This window comes from Homalodisca vitripennis, chromosome 2 (assembly GCF_021130785.1).
Source record: "Homalodisca vitripennis isolate AUS2020 chromosome 2, UT_GWSS_2.1, whole genome shotgun sequence".
Lineage (NCBI taxonomy): Eukaryota > Metazoa > Arthropoda > Insecta > Hemiptera > Cicadellidae > Homalodisca > Homalodisca vitripennis.
Window position 1 is genome coordinate 150,235,497 of NC_060208.1, and position 23,502 is coordinate 150,258,998.

At 33.8% G+C, this 23,502-nt stretch overlaps 1 protein-coding gene across 4 annotated transcripts in view; it reads left to right on the plus strand.

Annotated features, from left to right (window-relative positions):
• Positions 1-23,502, plus strand: part of LOC124354887 (cytochrome P450 CYP12A2-like) — a 47,834-nt gene that overhangs the window by 22,376 nt on the left and 1,956 nt on the right. For 2 of the 4 annotated variants that reach the window (XM_046805662.1, XM_046805663.1), the window contains exons 1-11: positions 2,255-2,502; positions 6,625-6,779; positions 8,238-8,371; positions 8,934-9,043; positions 13,227-13,343; positions 14,306-14,382; positions 15,203-15,401; positions 15,792-15,945; positions 17,513-17,652; positions 18,816-18,894; positions 21,053-21,253. In XM_046805662.1, the coding sequence (XP_046661618.1) occupies positions 2,459-2,502; positions 6,625-6,779; positions 8,238-8,371; positions 8,934-9,043; positions 13,227-13,343; positions 14,306-14,382; positions 15,203-15,401; positions 15,792-15,945; positions 17,513-17,652; positions 18,816-18,894; positions 21,053-21,253 (1,410 nt within the window). In that variant the 5' untranslated portion in view covers positions 2,255-2,458. The other 2 variants (XM_046805665.1, XM_046805664.1) reach the window with 2 other exon arrangements.

Genomic DNA, 23,502 nt, shown 5'->3' on the forward strand with positions numbered 1-23,502 from the left:
TGCTGGCCGTGGACTTTGCAAAATTTTAATCGGCCTTATTTCAAAAACTGGATATACTAACAGTCCAAAACAAGTTTATACATGATAATGTATAAGGTTCACTACAAGAGCTGTAGTACACGGGAGGGCCTTAAGAGGTGAGATAACCTCGATCTAGATATATGTTGTAAAAACATGAGAACATTTTCTTTCTTGGGCTATCAAAATGTACAAATGCCTGCAAGATTGTTAGTCACTCTGCCTCAGGCAGGGTGACTAATAGGCGCCCTGCCTATCAGTCAGGGTGCAATGACTAGTTTTTGGAACAAATACAAGATGGACTTTTCACACTATAATATTTGTTATTCTTTACCTTTGAGTGTACAACCAGTCAGTCTTTACTCTATACAGATAATTTAACAGGCCTACGACATTCAAGTTACAACAAATCTGCTGACAGTCAAAACCGAATTGGGTTGGCTTTTACCACCATCGATGTATCGATTATTAACTTAGAGAAAGTAGTAAAGTACATAACCTAAGTATACCCTAGATAGACTAAGACATTGCACCAAAATGGAACTTAACAAAATGGATATCATACTAAATCAACTCCCATTGTTGTTCTACATACTAAAGCATGAAGCAACAAGAATGCCATTAAATTTTAGAAGACGCTTTTTACAGGTGGATTAGTTTATAAGATCATACCAGATAACCACCCAGTCAACTACAGTTGTGTCTTAATGCAATTCATAGTGACATGCAATATTGGGTATACAAAAAAGCCTTTATTTACGTAAAAATCAATGAGATTTGAACTAACCCCTATTTGTGGTATAAGTAATGAAGAAACCCCTATTTTGCAATGCCTTTATAATGGAAAACTAATGTAAAATGTCTAAGAAATTACATAATGAAGAAATAACGAAACAAATGGCAAGAAACACAATTAACATAACATAGGACTAAAACATTGTTTATATTGATAGTTCGAAATCAAAACGTGGAGTGGGCTGAGTCTTTTAATTTCCATATATCATGGTTATCGTAAAATACTCTCTGAATATGTATTTATCTAGATATACTGCAGAATTAATTGAAATTCTGTAAAACATTCAGTTTATTAATGATAATACCTTTGACAGCACTGACGTTTTTAACAGATTCTCAAGCAGCTGTAATAGCCGTGGAAAATAGTTTATGGACTTACAACCAAGATATTTGAAATATATCTAAAAATCCTTAAATCTAAGAAAAAAAATAGTTTTGCAATGGATACCCAGACATCGGATAGGTATAACTTTAGTCAGACTAGCAGAAGAGGCAATTTCGCGCCCCATTAAACGTCTTTAAGGCATCCTAAAAATGTTATACCACTCCAAATTTAATGATTATTTTCTAACCGTGAATAAGGCAGGGTGGTATAAATAAATAGTAAACTCAATTCCAAAATGCATGTGGTTTTAAAATGTTAAATTAAAGGATGGGGAATAATTATCATACTGAGTATAAGATTTGGATATGAAAAATAAATAGCAACCTTTTAACCATCAGCCATTATTTTAAACGATTGTATGTAAAATGTACTTTAAGTCACAATGAGACGCTAGAACATATTTGATTACGACAAAAACAAAATATGAAAATTAATTAAGGAAAAGTATGAAATCAATCCTCAGAAATTTTGTTATATGTTAAAATTCAACAATTTAGAAATTTACAAAGGATTGCATAGTTGTATAGTTGCAATTAGTAAGTTAATTTAAAGGGAAAATATATTTCATCATATCATGTTACATACGTGTATCCTGGAAAAGTCACTTCAACTTGGTCCACATTTAGAGATAGAAATGCTTGATGGGTTCCTAGCGAGATATACCCTAATAATAACCCTCAACAGATATACTTTCCCATATTAATTTAGATTCCGGAATTACTAACTGACAAGTAAATTATAATACACCACACATCAGGTTAATCTCTTGTAAATATTTGTCATACCTATTAATACATTTTACCACTTCTACTTGGTATAAAATTAATTTTCCTTTTTGGTTAATTAATGGCACACACAGGGCAACCACAGTAAATTTTATCGGACTTTGAAGCTGCAGGGGTTTTCCCAAAGCCTGTTTTATAGTATTTACTAACGAGCAAAAGAAACAGAAAATATAAATAAATACATAACCAAGTAACTAACCAATCAAATAAAACTAAGCAATCAGTAATGCTAGATTTGTTTTGTTGTTAGGTTAAGGTAAATATTGTAGATAACACAATATGTGTTTGTTGATATTGCTAAGCATAGTTACTTATTGAGTGTTTAGGTTTTGTAAATCTATATACATATTAAGTAGGAACTGAAATAGTATTTTTCAAACAAAAGATACATACTATTGGTTACAACGTACATCCCCAAAACAGGTGGACTTTGTCATGGGGGATTTTGAAAAATCTTTCAGCATTTTAAAATAAAATGTCACTTGTTTGTCATAGGTTTTCTTCTATATGCTTGTTATGGTATGGTAATGTATACAAATAAATTGTCACATTTAAAAATCTTTTATATTGAGATATGGTATTCATAAAGGAAGAAAGGATCATATTTCTGAGAAATTAATTAAGTGGAGAATCAATTTACAGAACCATTCCATGTAAACCTAAAATGTAAATGGCTTGGTTGCAAATAATCTTGCAGACCAGTATATTTTACTTATTATAAAGTGGTAAATGAAGGTGCTGCCACATCCTGCACTGCCAGTCAGAGATGAGATAACCGGCCAGACCTGGAAAGTTCCAGAAGATTTATCACAAATGCCCCCAGCCAGCACTTCACAGTGCTGTGAAGTAAAATAACATATCTCAATGTAGCCTAGTACCTGTGAGATAATAAATAAAAAAATCCATAGGGCCAAGGATCTTATCTTAATTGTCTTCAGCAGTGGGAAAATTCCTAAACTGATTTAAAGACTATTTAAAAATAGGAAATTTATAGTAAAAGTACGAGATTGGTTACCAAGTCAGGTGAATCTAAGGACTTTTTTCGGAACAAATATTGTATATAATTTATGTTAGCAAGTTTAATTAAATCAACTCAAAGTTATATGTTAACACCAATGACACAAACATATAAAACATTTAAGACAAGACAAGGATTTCTTTATTTTCACATTCATCAAGAAGGAAATGGCGTCAAATACATAGTATCTTAAAAATTTTTCCCAGGTTTGTTGTCATTAGTTGCCTAGGTTTTCACATTCTCTGCGAGTCGGCTCTCCAATTCAAGAATTCTTTTACTGAGTAAAAGGGTCTCTCTTGGAACCAGGAGTGCAGGCTTTTCTTCAACTTCCTTTCTTCAATTTTCTTCAGCTCATCAGGGAGATTATTGAAAAAATTTGCTGCAGCATAGGTTGGTTTTGTTTCAGAGAGAGTTAACTTGTGGATCGGCAAAGTAAAGTTATTGGCATGCCTAGTATTGTAAGAGTGAATGTCTTGGTGCTGTTGGACATTATGAGTTGTAGCTATCACAATACACTCTACAATATAAAGGCTGACTACTGTTGATAACCTCCACTCTTTGAATACCCCTCTACAGCTCTCTCTAAATCCCAAGCCGGCCATGATTCTTAGAGCCTTTTTTTGAAGAATGAAGATTTGTTGGAGATTTCTTTCAGTTGAACCACCCCAAACTGCTAAGCCATATCTCATATGGCTTTCAAACAGAGCATGATAGGCTGTTATTGTGGCTTTTGTCGTGCTTATAGCTTTCGTCCTTTTTATGGCATAAATTGCTGAGCTAAGCTTAAGGCATATATTATCAATATGATTTAGCCAAGAGAGTTTGTCATCAACAATGATTCCATGATAATTGGTTGAGCTGACAGATTGAAGATTTGGTAGATCTGAAATGTCATCCTCCTTGTTCCCAAATGAACATTGTTTCGTCTTTGATTCATTGAAAACCAAGTCATTGTTTCTACAGTAGTCCATAGCAAAGTTAACAGCAATGTATGAATTTATTTCTAGATTTTCCACTGAGCTATTCGCAATTAATAGCATAGAATCGTCAGCATGCATGACTAAATTACTGAATGAATGTAAAACCTTAGGAAAATCATTAGTAAATAATATAAAAAGTACAGGCCCCAACACAGATCCTTGCGGTACACCACGGTCCACTGACAGGACCTCAGATCTTGAAATGGTAGTAACTCTTTTTATGGTCTGAGTCACTTCTACAACCTGGTGTCTTCCTTCAAGGTATGCTGAGAACCATGAAAGTGCTGTTCCTTGGATTCCTAGATGAAAAAGTTTTCTTCTAATCAAGTTATGGCTTAGACAATCAAATGCCTTACTCAAGTCAAGTTGCACTCCCACTACACTATTCCCAGCCTCGATATTGTCAACAATGTGCTCAAACAGATCAACTATTGCAGTCATGGTGGATCATCCCTTAATAAAACCATGCTGTTTCTCTGTTAAAAGGTTGTTTAGTTGAAGATGCTTGAAAAGTCTAGAGAGTACAATTTTCTCAATGATTTTGGATTCAGTTGGAATCAAAGATATTGGCCTAAGATATTTTATGTGGTGTTTGCTGGATTTTTTGTGAAGAGGGATAACTTTGGAAATTTTCATGCTTGAGGGGAAAGTACCATGCAGAAGAGATAGTTGTGTGATATGAAAAAGCGGTACCGCTACTTCATTTTTACAAAATTTTAGAATTTTTGAGGATATTTCATTTAAGCCAAAAGAGGATTTTGTTTTCAGTGAGTCTATTACTTTACTTATTTCTTCAATTGACGTGGGTTCCATAGAGGTCAGTGGCATTTCAACAGGTAGGTTCTGAACAAATTGCATTGTTAGGTTGATGCACAGGTTCTGTTTGAGAGTTTCATCAGCAATAGTTGAGAAATAGTTGTTAAAATGGTTGGCTATATCTATAGGGTCGTCAATTTTGTCTCCGTTTTTAATTATGAAGTCAAATCCAGGAATTGTGTCCTTGTGCTGATGATTTTTCTCGCTGTTTATGATGTCCCAAACAGCCTTATTTTTGTTAGCAGCATTGTCAATATGAGCAGCACTAGCCTCTTGTCTTAAGGTCCTTAGTTTTAAGTCGTAAGCCTTCTTTAGCCTTTAGCTGCGTAGAAGTTTGTTTATCCTCTTGGCCTGCCAGAAAGACAATATCTCTCATTTGCTTTAAGAAAATCTTTCTTTAAGCGGAGAGCTTCTTCGTCATACGAGTAGTAATATTTTTAAAAAAGCTTTGTAGCTTAAAGCATGCAAATGAATCTTGGTAAATGTGAAATTAATGGCTGGAGTGGTAAAATACGAGTTTTGCATTATTAACCTATTGTTGTGGTCCCCTGAAACAAAACAATAAAAGGCTTCACGATGTGGAAATCACAAATAACGAAATTAAAGAGCATTAAAAGTTGAACTACTCACAAGTAACAACTCAACAACCGTGAGTCAACTTCATGTTGGTTGCTGTTGATATCAGCCATTGTTCCATCTTGGATACATTAAATAACAATAATACTGAGGATTTTGAAGCAAATAAACAATATGTTTAAATGGTAATTTAGAACTTGGTGATACTGATAAATAGCTTAAAATCAAGATTAATGTATATATTTACCATCGTATAAGTGTAAAACAATTAAAATTAAGTCATGTGTACAATTATTTACATACTAATTTTCTTATTTCAAATGACTGCAATTGTAATATTTTAGAAAATATTTGGTTTTTTAAATATTTAGTTATTCAAGTTGAAATATTTAGGTGTTATAATTTCAATGATATAAGCATATAAAAATTATTTGTAATAAAGTTAGAGTGTGTTCATATAAATTGTATTATATAAAACAGTTTGTGCCTTATAACACATTGTTTTTTTTATATTTCATTATGTGAATTAGTTATTAGATATGGTCTAAGAGCATGGGGGAATGCATGGTTTGAAAACTGGTTTGAATGTACAAAAAAAGGTGCAAAAAGGTGGAATGTATTGTACCTAAAAAAATAAAAGTCATACCAAATGAATACATTTTTGATACTTAAGAAGTTACAAGTAGATAAACTGTTTAAACTCTTTATCATATTTGATAATTTACAGAATAGTAATTATAAAGTAAAAAAGACAAATAGCTACTGGAATTATCTAATTGTACCGAAGTAACTAATAAATGTAGAAGACGAGCCCTGGAAGTTTATGTGCCTGCAGTATTTAACAAACTTCCTGTTATTGGTTTTACGAAATGGAGGGAGTTCCATTTTTTTAAGAACAAATTGTTTTTGTTAATATGCAGAATAATTTGTTTTTCTATGTGAAACAAAATAATATGAAACCACCCAAATAATGAATTAACTCTCTTACCATTATATTTGCAACAATTCCTTATCATCATAATCATGTTTCTCTGTATTCCCGGTTTGTCAGGATTTTTGTTTATTTGGATCACTTCTGGTCCCAATATTAATTAATCCGGATAAACAAGGTTGTAATAGTCATATGAAGTTCCACAAGCTAAAGAAAATTAAATAATACAACATATGTAGATAGTTTAAAGTTCAGTGAAGTCTATGTCAGTAACAGTATTCTCTTTTTATATATTGATTAGACTGTTCCTTTTCTTTTAGGATGGCTGCTGGTATTACGAATTTCCAAATATTCCCAAGAAGAACTGTTACTACAAGATATTCTGAGTGGGAGAATGCTTTACCCTTTGAACAAGTACCAGGCCCTAAAAGTTTTCCATTAATAGGAAACGTTTGGCGTTTTCTGCCCATAATCGGTTTGTATTTCACACCAATTGCTCAACCTGTATTAAGTTAAGATATCAGAAACACCAAGAGAATATAATATAAAACATCTGGGAATGTCAGAAAATTTCATTCTATCCCACCAAGCTCACAATTAGTATGCTATGAAGTATAATGAAATTGTTAATGTATCTTATTTATTCAACACCATAAGACACAGTTAAGTAAAAGGTTGTTTTAGGGCAGAGACTTGTATATATAATTTGTTGTATGTAACTTTGGTTGTTGATTTTAAACTATTAATAAACATGACATACATCAATGCTGCACAAGTACAGCATATTATTGATACAAGATAAACCAGCTATGCTCACAAAAGTGTTTTAATGTGATGTATTGGGCATGAAATGGGTGAAGATGTTGAATATACACATGAGGAGGAAGGTAATTGACAGTGAATGGAGTGCTTCTCTCACAGCATTTTGTCAGCTTCACCAACCATTAAGCTTAACACTAGGAGTGCAGGTGATGGACTAGATAAACTTACTTAGCAGACGAACCGGATTATTGATGTATTGAGCATGAAATGGGTGAAGATGTTGAATATACAGATGAGGAGAGAGATAGTTGACAGTGAATGGAGTTCTCCTCTCACGGCATTTTGTCAGCTTCACCAACCATTAAGACGAATTGGATTATAATAACTGTACCATGCTCTGAGGGGTAAAAGTTATATTTTATATTAGTCTAAGTACCTATTTATTTTATTACATATGTTATTGACAACCCATACACCTATCTACTGGTGGCGAGAGAAAAGAAGAGACCTGGCCCGTGCCGGCGCACAGCTGTGTACTAGTGTGTTGCCGCGCGGTAATTTCAGGCGCTTCGCCCCACAGCCAACCCTGCGAATTGTTTATCCTAGCAATGGAGTTATTTGTTTTCAGTAATGTGGCATTCCTGCAGAGTGTGACTCATCTTAAATGTTAAATTTTATATACATAAAAGCACTACATTTACATTAGTAATTGTTATCTTAAAAATACAAAAATTTTCAATTTCAGCAATTCATTCCTTTAATTATTGTTTGTTACAACCACTGTAGAGCCTAATTATTAGAATTTATTACAAACATAAATTTTGCTCAATTTTAATTGATCAAAACAGTACCGTCATTTAAATTATCTTATAAAATATAACAATTAGGCCGCAAATCAATAAAAACAGTGAAACAATAATGGAATTACGAAACAAGGCGCGGCAACATACTAGTAGTAGTGCCTGCAATTTTCAGATAGGCCAGAATCCAGGTCTCTTCTTTTCTCTCGCCATCAGTAAGCTATACTTATTTAATATAAATTTAATAAATAAATAATATGCCACTACATATTATAGCATTTCTGTTATACAAAGTAATTTACATTCTTTATTTACAACACTTTATGGTATTTTGAGCCTTGCAATAATACTGATTTTTATTGCTGATCCAGGAGACTTGTACAAACTGGACACAACTGAACTACACGTGGAATTAAACAGAAAATTTGGTGATATTGTTAAACTCGATGGTATTCCAGGGAAAGGACCACTAGTGTTTCTTTCAGATCCAAGGGATCTAGCTAAGGTAGGTTTCAACTTACTAAGGTTGCTAAATATATCTGTGAAATGAATACTTTCAATGTATCTAAAATAATAACAGTATAGTAAATTATGTGATCTTATTTCTATAAATGTGTGAATGATTTGAATTTTAATTAAACTCGCTAGTATTTATTTAGGTAAAACATTGATGATGGAAATGGTTATCTATCAATTTCAGTGAAATTCTAGGATATGCATGATCCAAAATGATTGAAACTAAGATGTTATAAACTAAGGTTATAAACTAATAGATGAAAGCTGCACTATTTATTATACTCATGTGTATATTATGAATAATCATATTTTGATTTTGACCTTCCCTATTCATTATTATGTAATTTTAAACGTAAATTTTCTTTATTTGCACTTTATAGACAGGGTACATGATTTGGCTTGTACATTGTGGCAGGTTGGTGTCAATAAAGAAAATTTGAAGAGACTCTGTTAGTATGAGAATTTTAGATATGGAAATTTTAACTGTTCTAAATAAATTACTCAAAATTCTAACGAATTCTGTATTAGTTATTACAGAAGTATTTTACTAGGTATTCCATTCAGAGGGAGAATATCCAGTGAGAGATGCAATGCAGTCGACTAAGTATTACCGAGAACATGTCCATCCGTATCCTTACACAAAAGTGGGTCACTTGGTCGAGTAAGTGTTGATTATTGTCTCATTCTATATAAAACTTATGAAAGTGTGTGCAATGTAACATTTTCCAAATAAAATAATAGAGCATAAACAGTAGATGGACAAGATTTTTCTGATTTTTAGTGCCTTCTGATACATCTGGTACATTTCTAATGTTATGGAGAAATATGTAATAGCCTCTCTCTTAACCGGCTACAGTTTTAACCAGTCTCTGTTTTCATAACATTGACATTATTTTAACCGGCCACTTTTTTATAAAGATATCATGTTAACCAGATGTGATCAGCTGAAAATGAATGGTGACTATGTTTCATCTAAACTCTACGACTCATACAGACCTGTTTCCATGAATCTTTAGCCTTATTCATGTACAATTTTAAATTATTTTTTTAGTCTGTCTAGAGTTTTTGAGTTGTGTTGACATTTGATGTTTTATGCATGTTTTTGTAAATGTATACATACATATTGTGTTACATTTTTCTTAGAAAGGAACTTAGTGTAGGTTAAACACATCTTTATCCAGTCGGGCTTTCATTTCCAAGTTAGCCAGGTAAGAGGAATGCTACTGTACATTATGTTTTTTTCTAATGTATCAGAGAAATTTATAAAATAAAAAATGACTGATGAGGTTACCGATGAGACTTTATTGCAATATGATCTAGATATGTGTCAGAGTGTGCCAGAGTCAAATGATATGGATAATGTAAATTAATTGTTGTGGCAATATAATGAATTATTGTGTTAAATTATAGTATTTGTGTTGTTATGTTAGATTTAATTTACCTCCATCCTATAGAGTAATATACAGAAATCAGAACATCTTTTTGTACAAAATCTTAAAGAAATGTAATAGCGTAAAGTTTACAATAAAATTGATTGAATTCTTGATTTACATTGTCAGGGTGAAGAACTCTTGAATTATGTAGATTGGTCGTTCCACAAGCCAGTTGTCGTCAAAGCGTTGTTCCTTGTAGGCGTTTCAGGTTCTCTGGTAGTGAGTTTTCTGTCCTGCATAAGATGGTTTTTTTTTGTATATAGTAGTATGATGAGGAAGTTTTGTATATAGTAGTATGATAGTAGTAGTATGATGAGGAAGTTTTGTATATAGTAGTATGATGAGGAAGTTTTGTATATAGTAGTATGATGAGGAAGATGTGGTAGTCAGCAGCTCTTCGAGTGTTGTGGGCATGGATGTCCTCACCTCTTGGTAATTCCAGTTGATCAATAAGCATAACCACTGCATGAATATACAGAGCCGCGACTGTTAAGATTTTGAGAGTTTGGTAAGCCTCTCTACAGGAGAGGCTGGCAATTTATTGCTCTTATGGTTCTTTTATGAAGGACAAGTATTCTTTTGAGGTTGTGCTCGGAGGTTCCTCCCCACACAATCAGGCCATGTCTGATGTGGAATTCACCAAGGCATGACACACTGTCTTTGCTGCCACCAGCCCTCTTATCCATTTCATTATACAGGGTCCGTCAAAAAAACCTCCCTGATTTCAATAGGCATTTGCAAAAAGAATAAGAAACATACAGAACAATTACGTATATTTGAGAATAGTCTATATGATGCCATTTTACATCACTTACTACACTTTACTTGGTTTTGAAAATTATGTCCGATAAATGATGTCCCCCATTGTTAAGACATTCACGAAGTCTGTCCCTGAAGTTGTCCATAGTTCTTTGTGTAACTTCCCTTGGAATGGCTGCCACTTACTGCCTAATGGCATCTTTTAGTTCTTGCAGAGTTCTGGGACGATGTTTGTACACTTCAGCCTTTAGGTAGCCCCACAGAAAGAAATCACAAGGTGATAAGTCGGGTGACCTTGGGAGCCAGGAAATGTCTCCTCTTAAAGAAACAAGACGTCCAGGGAACATTTCCATGGACCGCCGAGCAGTGTGAGCTGTGGCTCCGTCCTGTTGGAACCAAACTTCTTCTTCCTCATGGTCTAAAACAAACAGGTTGATCTTGGGTCGGAGAGATGTCTCTATATGTGACAATAGCGATCGGCATTGACCATTACTGTTTGTCCATCTTCTTCAAAAAAGTACGGTCCCCACACACCAAATTCCGCAACGGCGCACCAAATTGTGACCTTTGGGCTGTGTAGTGGTTGTTGATGGAGTTCTAGGATTTTCTGCAGCCCAGTAGCGGAAATTCTGTTTGTTAAAAGTTCCACACAAGTGGAAGTGGGCTTCATCAGAAGAAATGAAGACAGCATCTGGGGGAATGTTTTGCAAAATGTCATCACATGCAGCCCTGCGAGTTTCATAATCTTCTTCAGACAACTTTTGGGCAACCATTATTTTGTAGGGATGCAGATGAAGTTCCTTATGCAGAATTCTCCATACACTCCTTTCTGACAATCCCAGGGCAGCTGCATGTTTAAACCGCTGAACGCTTTGGAGACTGTTGGATGGATGTTCTCACTCGCGCCTCATTCTCCGGTGTTATTGCAGTACGGGGTCGGCCAGTTGGTTTTCTTTTTAGTGCTGACCCTGTTTGTCTAAAGTTTGACACCCACAGTCTAATCGTTTTCGTATCAGGAACACTATCACATCGGCCAAGTTCGAATCGAATCCGAAACGCTTGTTGAGTAGAAATCACAGAACCGCCATTTTTAATAAACTCTTCCACAACAAACGCCCGATGCTCACCGAGCCAAACCATGGCGAACACTGAAAATTGCACGTACACTGCTACGGAACAATACCCCCTCCACATCTCTACCCCCACTACAACTCATGCGGTGGCTCGCTCAAACCGGGGAGGTTTTTTTGCCGAACCCTGTACAAATCACATAGACTCCTAAGCTGAGTTTCTTACTTAATACGTCAACATGAGCGGTCCAGGAAAGGTCAGCATCTTGGTACAAACATTGATATGGAAATATGACATTGTGATATTGTCACAGTGTGGTTTGGGTATTAACAATTTTTTCAATGAATATTCAGCAATTTGTAGATAGGTTGCACTTGCACAGTTCCTTAGTGGTAATCGTGCAGATTGTCAGGGTCGATAAAAGCAGATTTTTCAATCCCTGGCCAACACATGATTATTTTCAATAAGAGTTGTGTGAAATAGAGACATAATTCATCGTAACATACAATGAATGTTATAGTGGATTTCTCTTTGTAGTAGGGTATTTGACTTGTTAATTAGCTTTCTTGTATCTGAATAATACAGTCATAATCTATTTATAAAAAGGCCTTTAACATTACTGTATGTATTCAAGACCTATGAGAATTACCGATGATAAGTTTTTTTTTTACAGTACTATAGGTTTATTAATAATGGTTGTGTGTCTATTTGTCATGATGTTTTGAGCTATGTTCATGTGTTGTACTCATAAATTACTGTAGAAGAATATATTTATTTAAATATCAATATGTATTTAAATACAATGCTTGTGTTTAAAATATAAAGAAGAAAATAATTTACTAACTGATCTCAAAATAGATACCCAGGGTATTTTATTTGTTGTTGGTATTGTAGTAGAACAACAGTATGTGCTTGAAGTGATGTTCATGAGTTCTACATCCATCACTCACTTGCCCAGTAGGGTTTGCTTCTAGCTGGTTTATACCTTCCAATTGAACCTAAACAGAGTACAGCAAAAACCAATGTCTCGCTTTCATCTGGTCCCAGGAGCGGCACGGAACAGCAAATGTCAAGATATTTATTAAAACGGTGGATCAATAGGTCTACTAGTCTACTGCCGAGGATGACTGTTGGAGTAGGTGTAGCTCCCTTAGTATTTTCCTGTTAATTGTTTAACTTGACTTACATTGGCAGAATTTATTTATTTTCCTCTTAAAAGTCATAAGTTATCTACTAAAAAAAACATCCCACACAAGTATATTTTTATTACTACCAAAATAATCATGACTTCTTTTAACAATGAGCCCAAAATCAATAGGCTTTTTAAATTATTGTATAAAAAAACTATTTGAATTGTTCAGCTAATAGAAAGGATGCTAATCTCATAATTTATTATAAGGTAGCAAACATGTTATTTTAGTACATACGAAAAGAAAGGTTTTATAATATTGTATATGCTTTGTTTTTGCTCTGTCATTGTTTAAATGTTTATATGGAAATGTTTGTTATTAAGTTTAGAAATATTGTAATATTATTAATAGTTTTATACTGGTATCAGGGTTAATTGTTTCAATGCCATAGTCAGGGTTGTAAGTGGAAGAAGTTCCGTACAAGAGTCAATCAGCTGATGATGAAGCAGAGCAACATTGATATGTACCAAGAAGCAGTGACAGAAGTTACCAATGATTTTGTTCACAGGTATTTAATACAACATGTACAAGTTTATAGAATAAATAACAGTAACATAATACTAAACTGTAGTAACATTGAATGTAAATTTTGACTAAAAATCTTAGAGAAGAGCTCATGCAGACAGATTAGTGAATTTTCAAAAGGAAAATGAGCTATTTCAGTTTCTTATATAGCACACCAAAGTCAGAATTGGTGAAATATGAACTGGTTCTAGTCTTCAGAACTCATTTTGAGATTTAATAAAATGTATTTGTGTGCACACATATATGTATATAGCATTTTTGTATATTCTGCATTTTAAACAATTTTCCTGAAAGTTCACAAAACCTATCTTTTTTAAACTTTCTTGGAGTGATCATTAACTATTGAAGGAGATGAAGGAATGTTAGTACATGTAAATTGTAGCTTATGGACATTTTGATACATTTTTTAACAAAAGTTGTTTTTATACTGGAGCCTTGAAAGTTTATCTACATGAAACCATATTCGGAAAAAAAAATTTAATTTTAAATTGGCAATATGTATAATGTTTTAATTTTTTTCACTGTGATGAATTAAAAAAATATCTTCAGTTTTTGTACCTAATTAAGTCTGAGAAACTAACCAAACCAAACATACATTCGTGGTACCATATAGATAGTTTATTGACTTTGAGGTTCTGAGTCAGTGGCCTAAAAATTCAATGACTCCGAAGTAAGCCTGGATAAGGGATATGTTCTGATGGCCATTCTCAGAAATACTGCAATGATATTTATAAAGATTTTGATTATGCCCTTTATAACGATTCCCATGTTGCTCTTTTTTACCATGGAGAAGTGCATGCAATACTGTAGGTAACACAGTTCAGAAGTTCATTTTAGTCTCAGTTGCTGGAGAAATTGATTTAGTATAACATAATTCCTATTGTAACAATAAATTACTATTAAACTAGTATGAACATTATTTTTTATTTCCTTTCTTATTTTTAGAATACTGCAAGTAAGAAACTGTAGCAATGAAACTGATAAAGATTTCATCGGAGAATTACGAAAATGGGCTCTTGAAGGTATATTCAGCATTTTTTAACTTTAGGATTTGTGCTATTTTCAGATGTTTAAAAAGTTTTTGGGTCAATACAAAAATTTGCACTCAAATTTAAATTAAATTAATGGATTTAACTGTCAATTTCTATTGATGACTTTTAACTCTAAATTTTTGAGGAAAAAACTGAGAATAGATTGTGTAAGTATAGTAGGCATACTGTATTTTGTAACACTTCACCAGAAACATAAATAGAAACAAATAGGCAAAGAGTCAATAATGTGGGAAGAAACGAACTATAAGATTGATCCTGATACCTAGTACTGGGCCCATTTAATTCATTCAATTTCCACATATGGGTTGGTTCATGCTCGTAGACAACCAGATCCCTCACCAAGTAATCATTCAGAACTAGAAGATATTATCAGCTTTGAAATCGTACCTTTCATACACAACCAGCCTCAATGGTTGGTTATTTTATGACTTGTCCTTTCCTTTGGAGGAATTGTAGCTTCCTAGAGGTCTGGAATATATGGAATACCTCCTATCAGAAAGGTTAGTCTGGGAGCCCCTTCCCAAAATTTTAAAATATGAGGTCTCAAAACAGTGTTCTTATGCATTTTTGAGTTGTAGGGGAATGTTTTCCGCACAAATCAATAGTGCTTATTTTCCTGAGAGAGTTACTGGAACATTGTTTAATGCTGCATTGTTATATGCACACACTGTATTTTATATTTTATATTTTACTATTATTATTTAATGACAATATCTTGTGTTTTAGTACTTTACAAGTGAAATTGTTGTTCACATGTAATATATTGTTCACTGACCTACTCAACTTGCAGTTTTAGGAGTGGTAGCTCTTGATCACAGATTTGGATGTCTCCAAGGCACATTGAGCAGGGAAGCACAGGAGATAATGAAGGCAGTGGAGAACTTTCACCAGGTTACATATAGTTTGGACACACAGCCTCTACCTCTGTGGCAGTATTTCTCTACCTCTGACTTCAGTACAATGGTGTCAGCATTGGATCATCTGCATGGGTACATATGTTTCTTTTTTATACTTTTTTCCACACAGTTTGTATTTTAATTTGAGAAATCTATTTTTAAAGGATGCTATCCAAACCCATTTCTAAATTTGTATTAATCCTTCCTAGGAATTGAACACATTACCTCTTGATAGAGAGCTATTGCCTTTTAACTAGGCTAGGGTTGAACTTTTTATAAGAGAAGGTTTATTGTTGTCATTAGTTGAACCTCATGAGCTTCAGGATTTGTTTACTATTTATGAAGTCTGGTTGCCAGATCAATAGTAAAAGCCGCTACATGAGTGGTGTGGTGTGATTCACTTATTTAAGTAATCTTACTAATCTTGGAAAGATGTGAAACTAGTATTACACTAGTTTATTTTGATTGTAACTAAAAGGTTAGTGTTTCAGAGGAATATGTGGCACGTGCAGAACGGAGACTGCAAACAAAAGAGGAGATCAGGAGTATTCTGGAGAAGTTGGTGGGACAGGGAGCAGATGGGAAAGATGTAGCAGTGGTCCTGGCAGTGGACATGTTCTTGGCAGGAGTGGAAATTGTGAGTGTAAACCAACTTGCATAGAAGAACCTGATTATGTAAAAAACACCTATATTTACTTTTTGTATAGTAATGGAAATGAGAACCAATTGACCCTCTCCTACTTGTAAGACTTGAATCAACTTGTGAATCTCATTGCCATTGCATATCAAACTAATCAGATTGGTTACACCACTTTACTGATTTGAGTTGATGAGTTCTGGTCTTTACTGGTAATATATGTAATTACTATGGGTGGTTTACTACCAGGAGAATATTTTATAGCCTTCTATGTTATTCTTAATGTTATTTTCAATTTATGTAGTCATTAGTGAGATAAAAACATGACATGGTACAGTCACTTGACTGTAAGATTGATAAATTTGGTAATAGTCAAAATAAGCAACAAACAGACAATAGACAAACATTTTTTTTATTTTCACTAAGAACAGTATTAGCATCATACTAAAAAATAAAAGTGTGTACAAAATGTACATCTTATTAATTATTTTTTGTCATCAATAGATCCTGTCATTTCATATTTACGAAGAACTTTCAGGTATGTGTCTTTTAGCCGATTGGCTTCACAGTCAGTAAAGTATTTAGGTTTTAGTTTTTAATTTAAATTTTATCTGTGGGTATGCTGCATCCATGACAAGTCTTATAGTATAGCTTAATCTTTCAAAAGCTTTATTAGCTTCCTCAGTTTGTAGAATGTTGACCTCACATCTTTGAACAGTATGGTCTGAGATGCCAGCATGGATAGGAAACCTATGTATTAAGCTTCTTTATATCTATGTTAGAGCATATCTAATCGATAGAGAATTTTGTAGTTGGAGTGATTGTAGACGCTGGCAGTTGTACCCTTTTGCTGTTATGAGAGGTCAGAATCTTATCTCTCTTTCTATCATGATTTAAAATGTTAACATTTCTTTTCCCCATCCAAAGAATAGTTGCCTGTTCTTATGCCTGTGATTATATTGGTTAGTGTGTGTAACGCTGAATCAAAATGTCTATTTGGGATCTGTATGTAGTGTAGTTAATGTAGTGTCTTGTATGTAGTGGATATCTCAGTGCTTAGGCATTTTGACAATATACCTCTAAGAGAACAAGTGGAAGTGAGAGAGGTAGTGAATCAAAAATATTTTATTTCATTTACTGGACATTATTTTTTATATTAATTATATTGTACATTTTGTGTCACATGTATTTAAGATCAAATCTAAAGAAAGTACTTATTAGGAGTCCCATACATTTCCATAATCCTAGATTTGTCAATTATTTAATTTACACCAAGTAGGCTTCAAAAAAGTGAAAAAGTGTTTAACTATTTTAAGTAGGTCAAGGAATAAACTACCTGGTAAGGTAACACAATTAGATTATCAGAATTCTGAAACTTATTTAACAAAATTTCTGTTAAATAAGCCTTTTTACAACTTATTAGAATTTTTAACAGTAAAATAGACAGATAGCAATTGTGAATTGTAAAACTAATATAATGTATATTTTGGCCAACCTATGCATTTATGGAATACCTTTGGGCTAATAAGTCTATTTTATTCTTTTAATTTCACTTTTGTTTCCACAGATAGCGGCAATGTCAGCCACACTGTTGTATGCCTTGGCTAAACACCCGGAGAGTCAACAGTGGCTGTTTGAACATATCAGCTTCAGAACTCATCAACAGGCTTTACCGTTCCTGCAAGCTTTCATCAAGGAGACTATGAGGTTAGTTGTAGGTTCTTACTGCCTTATATTGTTTGATGAAAAAATTAATGAAGTAAAAAGTAAAAAGAAAAAATGTATTAACTATGTGCATTATTGATTATTTTATAATTTTATCAAAACAAAAAATAATTATCTCTTTATATAGTACTTTAAGATATATGTATGTATATATACTTAATATATCTCATACCTTCCTATGTTGTCATTTTTTTATTGATTAGTAGTCATCCAGGTTATTTGTTTAGTTTTATATTACTAGTAGTAATGCTTCATTTACCCCTCAACATGGTTTGATTAATGAAGGTCATCGATGATTATGACCTAGAGACTCTTTCTTGCAATGATGGAGACTAACAAATCTGGTAAAAATGAGAAACTGAATCAAGCCCCTACTGTTAATATAATGTTTTCCAAAACAATTTTAAATGCTCTTATTGAAATTCAGTGGAATCTTCATGAGTTCATACACTCTCAAGATAGTTTAAATAGCTTCTTTTTACAATTTAAAGTTGACCTTTGAACATTCTTTTCTTTTAAATTTATTTCATTCCAAAAAAATTAACAACAATAGTGAAAAAAATGGATAACTTTAGGCATTAAAATTTCTAGCACAAGAAAGAGACAACTTACCAAAATTTTCAAACAAATTTCTGATCCATTATTTCTACAGTACTTAAAGAACTACAGAAAAATATTTAGATCTGTTTGTAATAAAGCTAAGCAACTAGTTAATTGTAAGTTTATTGAATCCTCAGAAAATATAAGTAATGCAGCATGGTCAATTTTTAAATCTGAACTAGATAGCCATAAGCTGACTTTCTCTGAACTTAAATGTAATAATGATATAATACCTGGACAGAAAATTTCTATTTTAAAAACAACAGGGACATTTTGACAGGGATGTGTTTCAGTTTGTGTGTTCAGGCAATAGATAAATTAGAATACTAGACATAAAACTAAACTATCATAGATATTTTTGTTGGGTACTGACCGAAAAGAAGTCATGTGAAATCTTACTGTTCAATCATAGCTTACTTTGAATAATGTTTTTCTTATCCTCATTGATGGAAAGCAGTCAGCACTTCATGAGTTTTTATTTTTTTTTTATTCATCAGAGTAAACATGTTCCCTCTGATTGCTAAGTTAATGTCCTTTATGTCTAGATTGTGGCCCGTGGCTATTGGCACCTTACGAACCCCTGATAAAGATTTGGTACTCTCAGGATACAGGATCCCAAAAGGGGTAAGAAACATTGCAGATTTAGAGATTGTTAGTAGCCATATTATTGCAAGTACTGGTCATATCGTTGCTTGTGATTTAGACTGTTTAAATTTAGTTATGAAGTACGTCAAAATTATAAGAAATTAGATTAAAATACATTATTTAAAGATAATTAATTTTTGGTAACAATTATTAGGCATGAATTTGAATATGAATCCAAATATTTGGGTGTTAACAGGAAGTTGTTTTCTTTAGATGTACCTATATTAAGTCTAAAATAAAGTAGCCACATTGTTGGATCATTATTAGATCAAAGAAAGTACTGCCTAAAAGACCACAAGAAATTACATAAACTACTTTTTAACCAAAACTTCAGTCTCCAGAAATATAATCTCCCAGTGCAATAATCTTCTATCCCTCTTGCACGTGTGTTGGTTTGTTTTTCACGGATTTCTAAACTCTAGATTATTTTTTTACAGAAGAGGCTAGCACATCAGTTGAGAAACTTTTTTTGTGACATTTTTAAACAGCTAGTGGGCATTTCACGTCATTAGCATCCGTTTCGGTGTCAACATTGGAAGTATGGACTAACAGTTCAGTTTGTACATGCTCATTTACTAAAGTTTCTTTCTTACAAAAATGTTTTGACTAATTTTTATATATTAATATCCACATTCACATTTGTGTTCACATTTTAATTCTTTGAGCACTTAACTAATGAGGAAAACTGGACATTAAATATTACAAGTTATATCGAAAAACTTTATCACATAAAGATATTTATAACAATTTAGTTATAAACTTTAAAAGTAGAAAGATTTTTAGCGACAATCTATATATAATAGGTTGTATAATAATCTACTTTAAAAAATTTATTGAATCTTTATAATTCTGATTTTATAATTTCAAACAACTTAAATAATTGGTACAATTTACTCTTAATTAAATTTTATCACAACTTGAAATCATGGGTAATATTCATTAGATGATGCCCGAATGAAGGGTAAATTTATTCAAGATTTTCCAAAATTATTATTTACCTGTAATAGACTTACAGCTAATACGGAGCTAGCCAAACCTTATCAAAATTATTATTTGATCTTCATCAGTTTCTTTTATTGTGTTTCTAACTATCCTGATAGCTTAACCCTTTTGATCATATGCTGTCATCAATATAAACCCGTAAAGGATAGTAATAGAAGGAAAGATTGATAGGAGCAACCACTGGTACTTAGAATACTGACCTTTTAATTCGTTCGTATGTGGGCTGGTGGATGGGACAAACTGCCTACCACCACATGTGGATGGGTGGATGACAAACCGTCTACCACCACATGTGGGATGGGTGGATGACAAACCGTCTACTACCACATGTGGATGGGACAAACTCCGTGCCACCACATAACTCCACAGTTCTAGCGGTCAGCTATAAAAATTAAACTTGCCTTGTCTCAGAGGATCTCCTAGATGTTGTGGTACCCTTAGCAGTTAAGTTGTGGGAATTAACCTTATTCTGAGACAACAAGATCTTATACCAAGTGATACTGATGTTATATCCTAACTCAACAGTATCCTGTTGCTAGGGGTACAGATGGTTATATCAAAAGCACTTGAGGAGTATGTACATTTCTAGGTTGGTGAAAGCAATTTATTAGCCAGGAAGAAAGTACATTGGCTAAATTCCCAATAGGCAAAACGCTGTACTATGAAGTTACATTTCTGATGGGGCATTTTTTCTCCAGATCATGGAATCATGAACACTGCCAGGCCACTCCGCTGAGACACTTGTAATTTTTTTGGCTTACACTTTAGTTCAACATTTAGACTTGGATAACCTTTCCTATTTATATATTATTTATCGACAAACTTTGTATGTATTTTATTTCAATATGAGAACAGTCTAAGGCACCAATAACTAAAAGTAAGTGAAATCGGCCATAAAAGACTTGTATCATTCATTTCCTCTAAAGTTGAAAGAAATGTAATCCATCCGTTGGAATTTCCAATAACGTTATACATTATGTAATGAATGATTTATGTAACTGTGCTTCAATGAACACCTACGGTGTTAGCCACTCCAATCTGAAAGCCTTTGAAATATATGTTTTAATTGCATGCAAATTCGTACTATTGTTTGTTTCCAATGTTTGCATTATGTTTTAATATATATATTTTCCAGAGTTTGTTGCTGACCAGTAATTACATAATGTGTCGCAATCCTAAGTATTTCAAAAATCCACTACACTTCAGGCCTGAGCGTTGGCTGAGTTCTGAACGACTCGAGTACAGTCAGTTTGCATTTGCTCCTTTCGGGATTGGAGTTCGTTCTTGTGTTGGGAGGAGAATAGCCATGCTGGAACTTGAAACCTTTCTCCTGAACGTGAGTAATAGTTCAATAGATTTAGAGCTTATTTTTGTTTCCACTTTAAGTCTTGAACAGCAGAAACTGTCCAAAGTGGATGCTGGAATTAGCAGCCTTCTTGGTTAGAGAGTGTGACTAAATATGCAATGAGGTTCCTTTATAAAACATTACTGGGCTCTAAAATGTAAACATAAAAGCTACTGCATGATGCTCTGAATGGAAATTATTAAACAGCATTAAATATACTTATACTGGGTGGGGCAGAGTGGACTCCCTGATTTGATCGGTTAACTGCATAAAAACCATACAAGATTATTACAAAAGCTTTTTATTTCTGAAATCTACATACAATGCCATTTATTTTTTATTAAGTTTTAAAAATGATATCGTCCAGGTGACGATCTTGATGAGCGATGCACATATTTAGCCGTTCAATGAAGTTTTCAAAAACTCTACTCAGCATATCTGGCGTTATTCCAGTGATAACATCAACAATTGCTTCCTTAAGGGCTTCCAAGGTCCTTGGTCGAACTTTGTAAACCTCAGATTTGAGGTAACCCCAAAGAAAATAATCGCAATGGGCTTAGATCGGGGGAGCGAGGGGGCCATGAAACATCCCCTCGTAATGAGACCAAGTGGCCGGGAAACTGTTCTTGCAGAAGGTGGCGAGAGCGACGGGCGGTATGAGCCGTGGCACCATCCTGTTGAAACCAAAAGGCTTCCATATTATTTTCCACACCATACTCTTCAATTCTGGGTAAGAAAAAGTTCTCCAACATCTCACAATAGCGTACAGTGTTCACAGTAACGGTTGCACCTTCCGATTAAAAAAAGTAAGGGCCAATTATGCCTATGGAGGACACAGCACACCACACAGTCACTTTGAATGAAGAGGTTTTTGATGAAGAGTTCGTGGGTTTTCAGCTGCCCAGTAACGAAAGTTTTGCTTATTGACTGTGCCCGAGAGATGAAAATGTGCCTCATCACTAGACCACAGAATAGTGCCGGGTTGTAAAGAAGCCAGTATTACTTTGCAAGCATCTGTACGTTTAACGAAATCTGCTGGCATCAATTCTTGAACAACCATCATCTTATACGGGTGTAAATGAAGGTCTGAGTGTAAAATTCGCCTCACCGTTCTGGCCGACATTCCAAGAGCAGCAGCATGTTTCCGCGCAGAGCGCGATGGAGATTGTTCAATAGACGCTCTCACTGCCATTATGTTCTCTGGTGTCCTCACACTCTTTGGTTGTCCGACTGGTTTTCTAGGCAGTGCAGATCCTGTCGCCCGTACACTTGTAATCCATTTCCTTATGGTTTTATCATCAGGAACACTATCATGACGATTCAAACCAAACCGTCTACGAAATGCACGCTGGGTCGCCACCACACTATCCTTATTTTTAAAGAACGTTTCAACTACAAAACCACGATGCTCGCCAGTCCACGGCATGGTGACTACTAAAAATGGCGTCTTTCCCCCACCAAATGAAACCACTCCGACTCCGCTAGCTCGCGCGCGCGCGCTCTTCGGCGACTGATTGAAACTAGGGAGTCCACTCTTCCCCACCCTGTATTATATCTCCATATATAATATAAGTATAATTTAATGTCTCTCTATATCCATAAAACATAGATCTCCATTGTGGTTTTGGTTTAGCAGTAAAATGTATGTAAAAACAGTTAATTACAAGTTTTTGTTTGCATTGTAGTATGTCTTATCAATGTACTTATCTAAAGTGAAATCACAGAATTGGATGATTTTGTCATTCTTAGCATTGTGTACAATAAATCTATCTTCGGTTCAGTTTTCTTTAGTGAATTATTTTGCAATATAATCCAAAACTCATCAGTCTTAATTTTTTTAGAAAATAAAAGGCATTTAAAGTTTTATAGAGGACTTTTCTTTTTCAGATGGCTCTTCATGAACAACTAGATTAGTCTTGAGAAAGAACTATGCAAAAGAAGAGCCAACTCCTTTAACCTTTTTAAAATACCAGATGTTTTAGCCAGAATGCTTGACATCAATAATGTTACATATCTGCAGTTATATATTTACAGGCTTTTGTACTGTCCAAATATCAATAAAGTTCTATACTAAGCTATTCAACAGTGTAAACTGCTAGTTTCATGATATTTTGTTCCTCATTATTATGTTAATTGTCCACTTCACATTTATATATTTCTTATATTAGTAGTTTATTAGTTATATATTTCTTGTCCTTGTTGATCTACCCAACTGTTTACAGATGATAAACCAAGAAAAT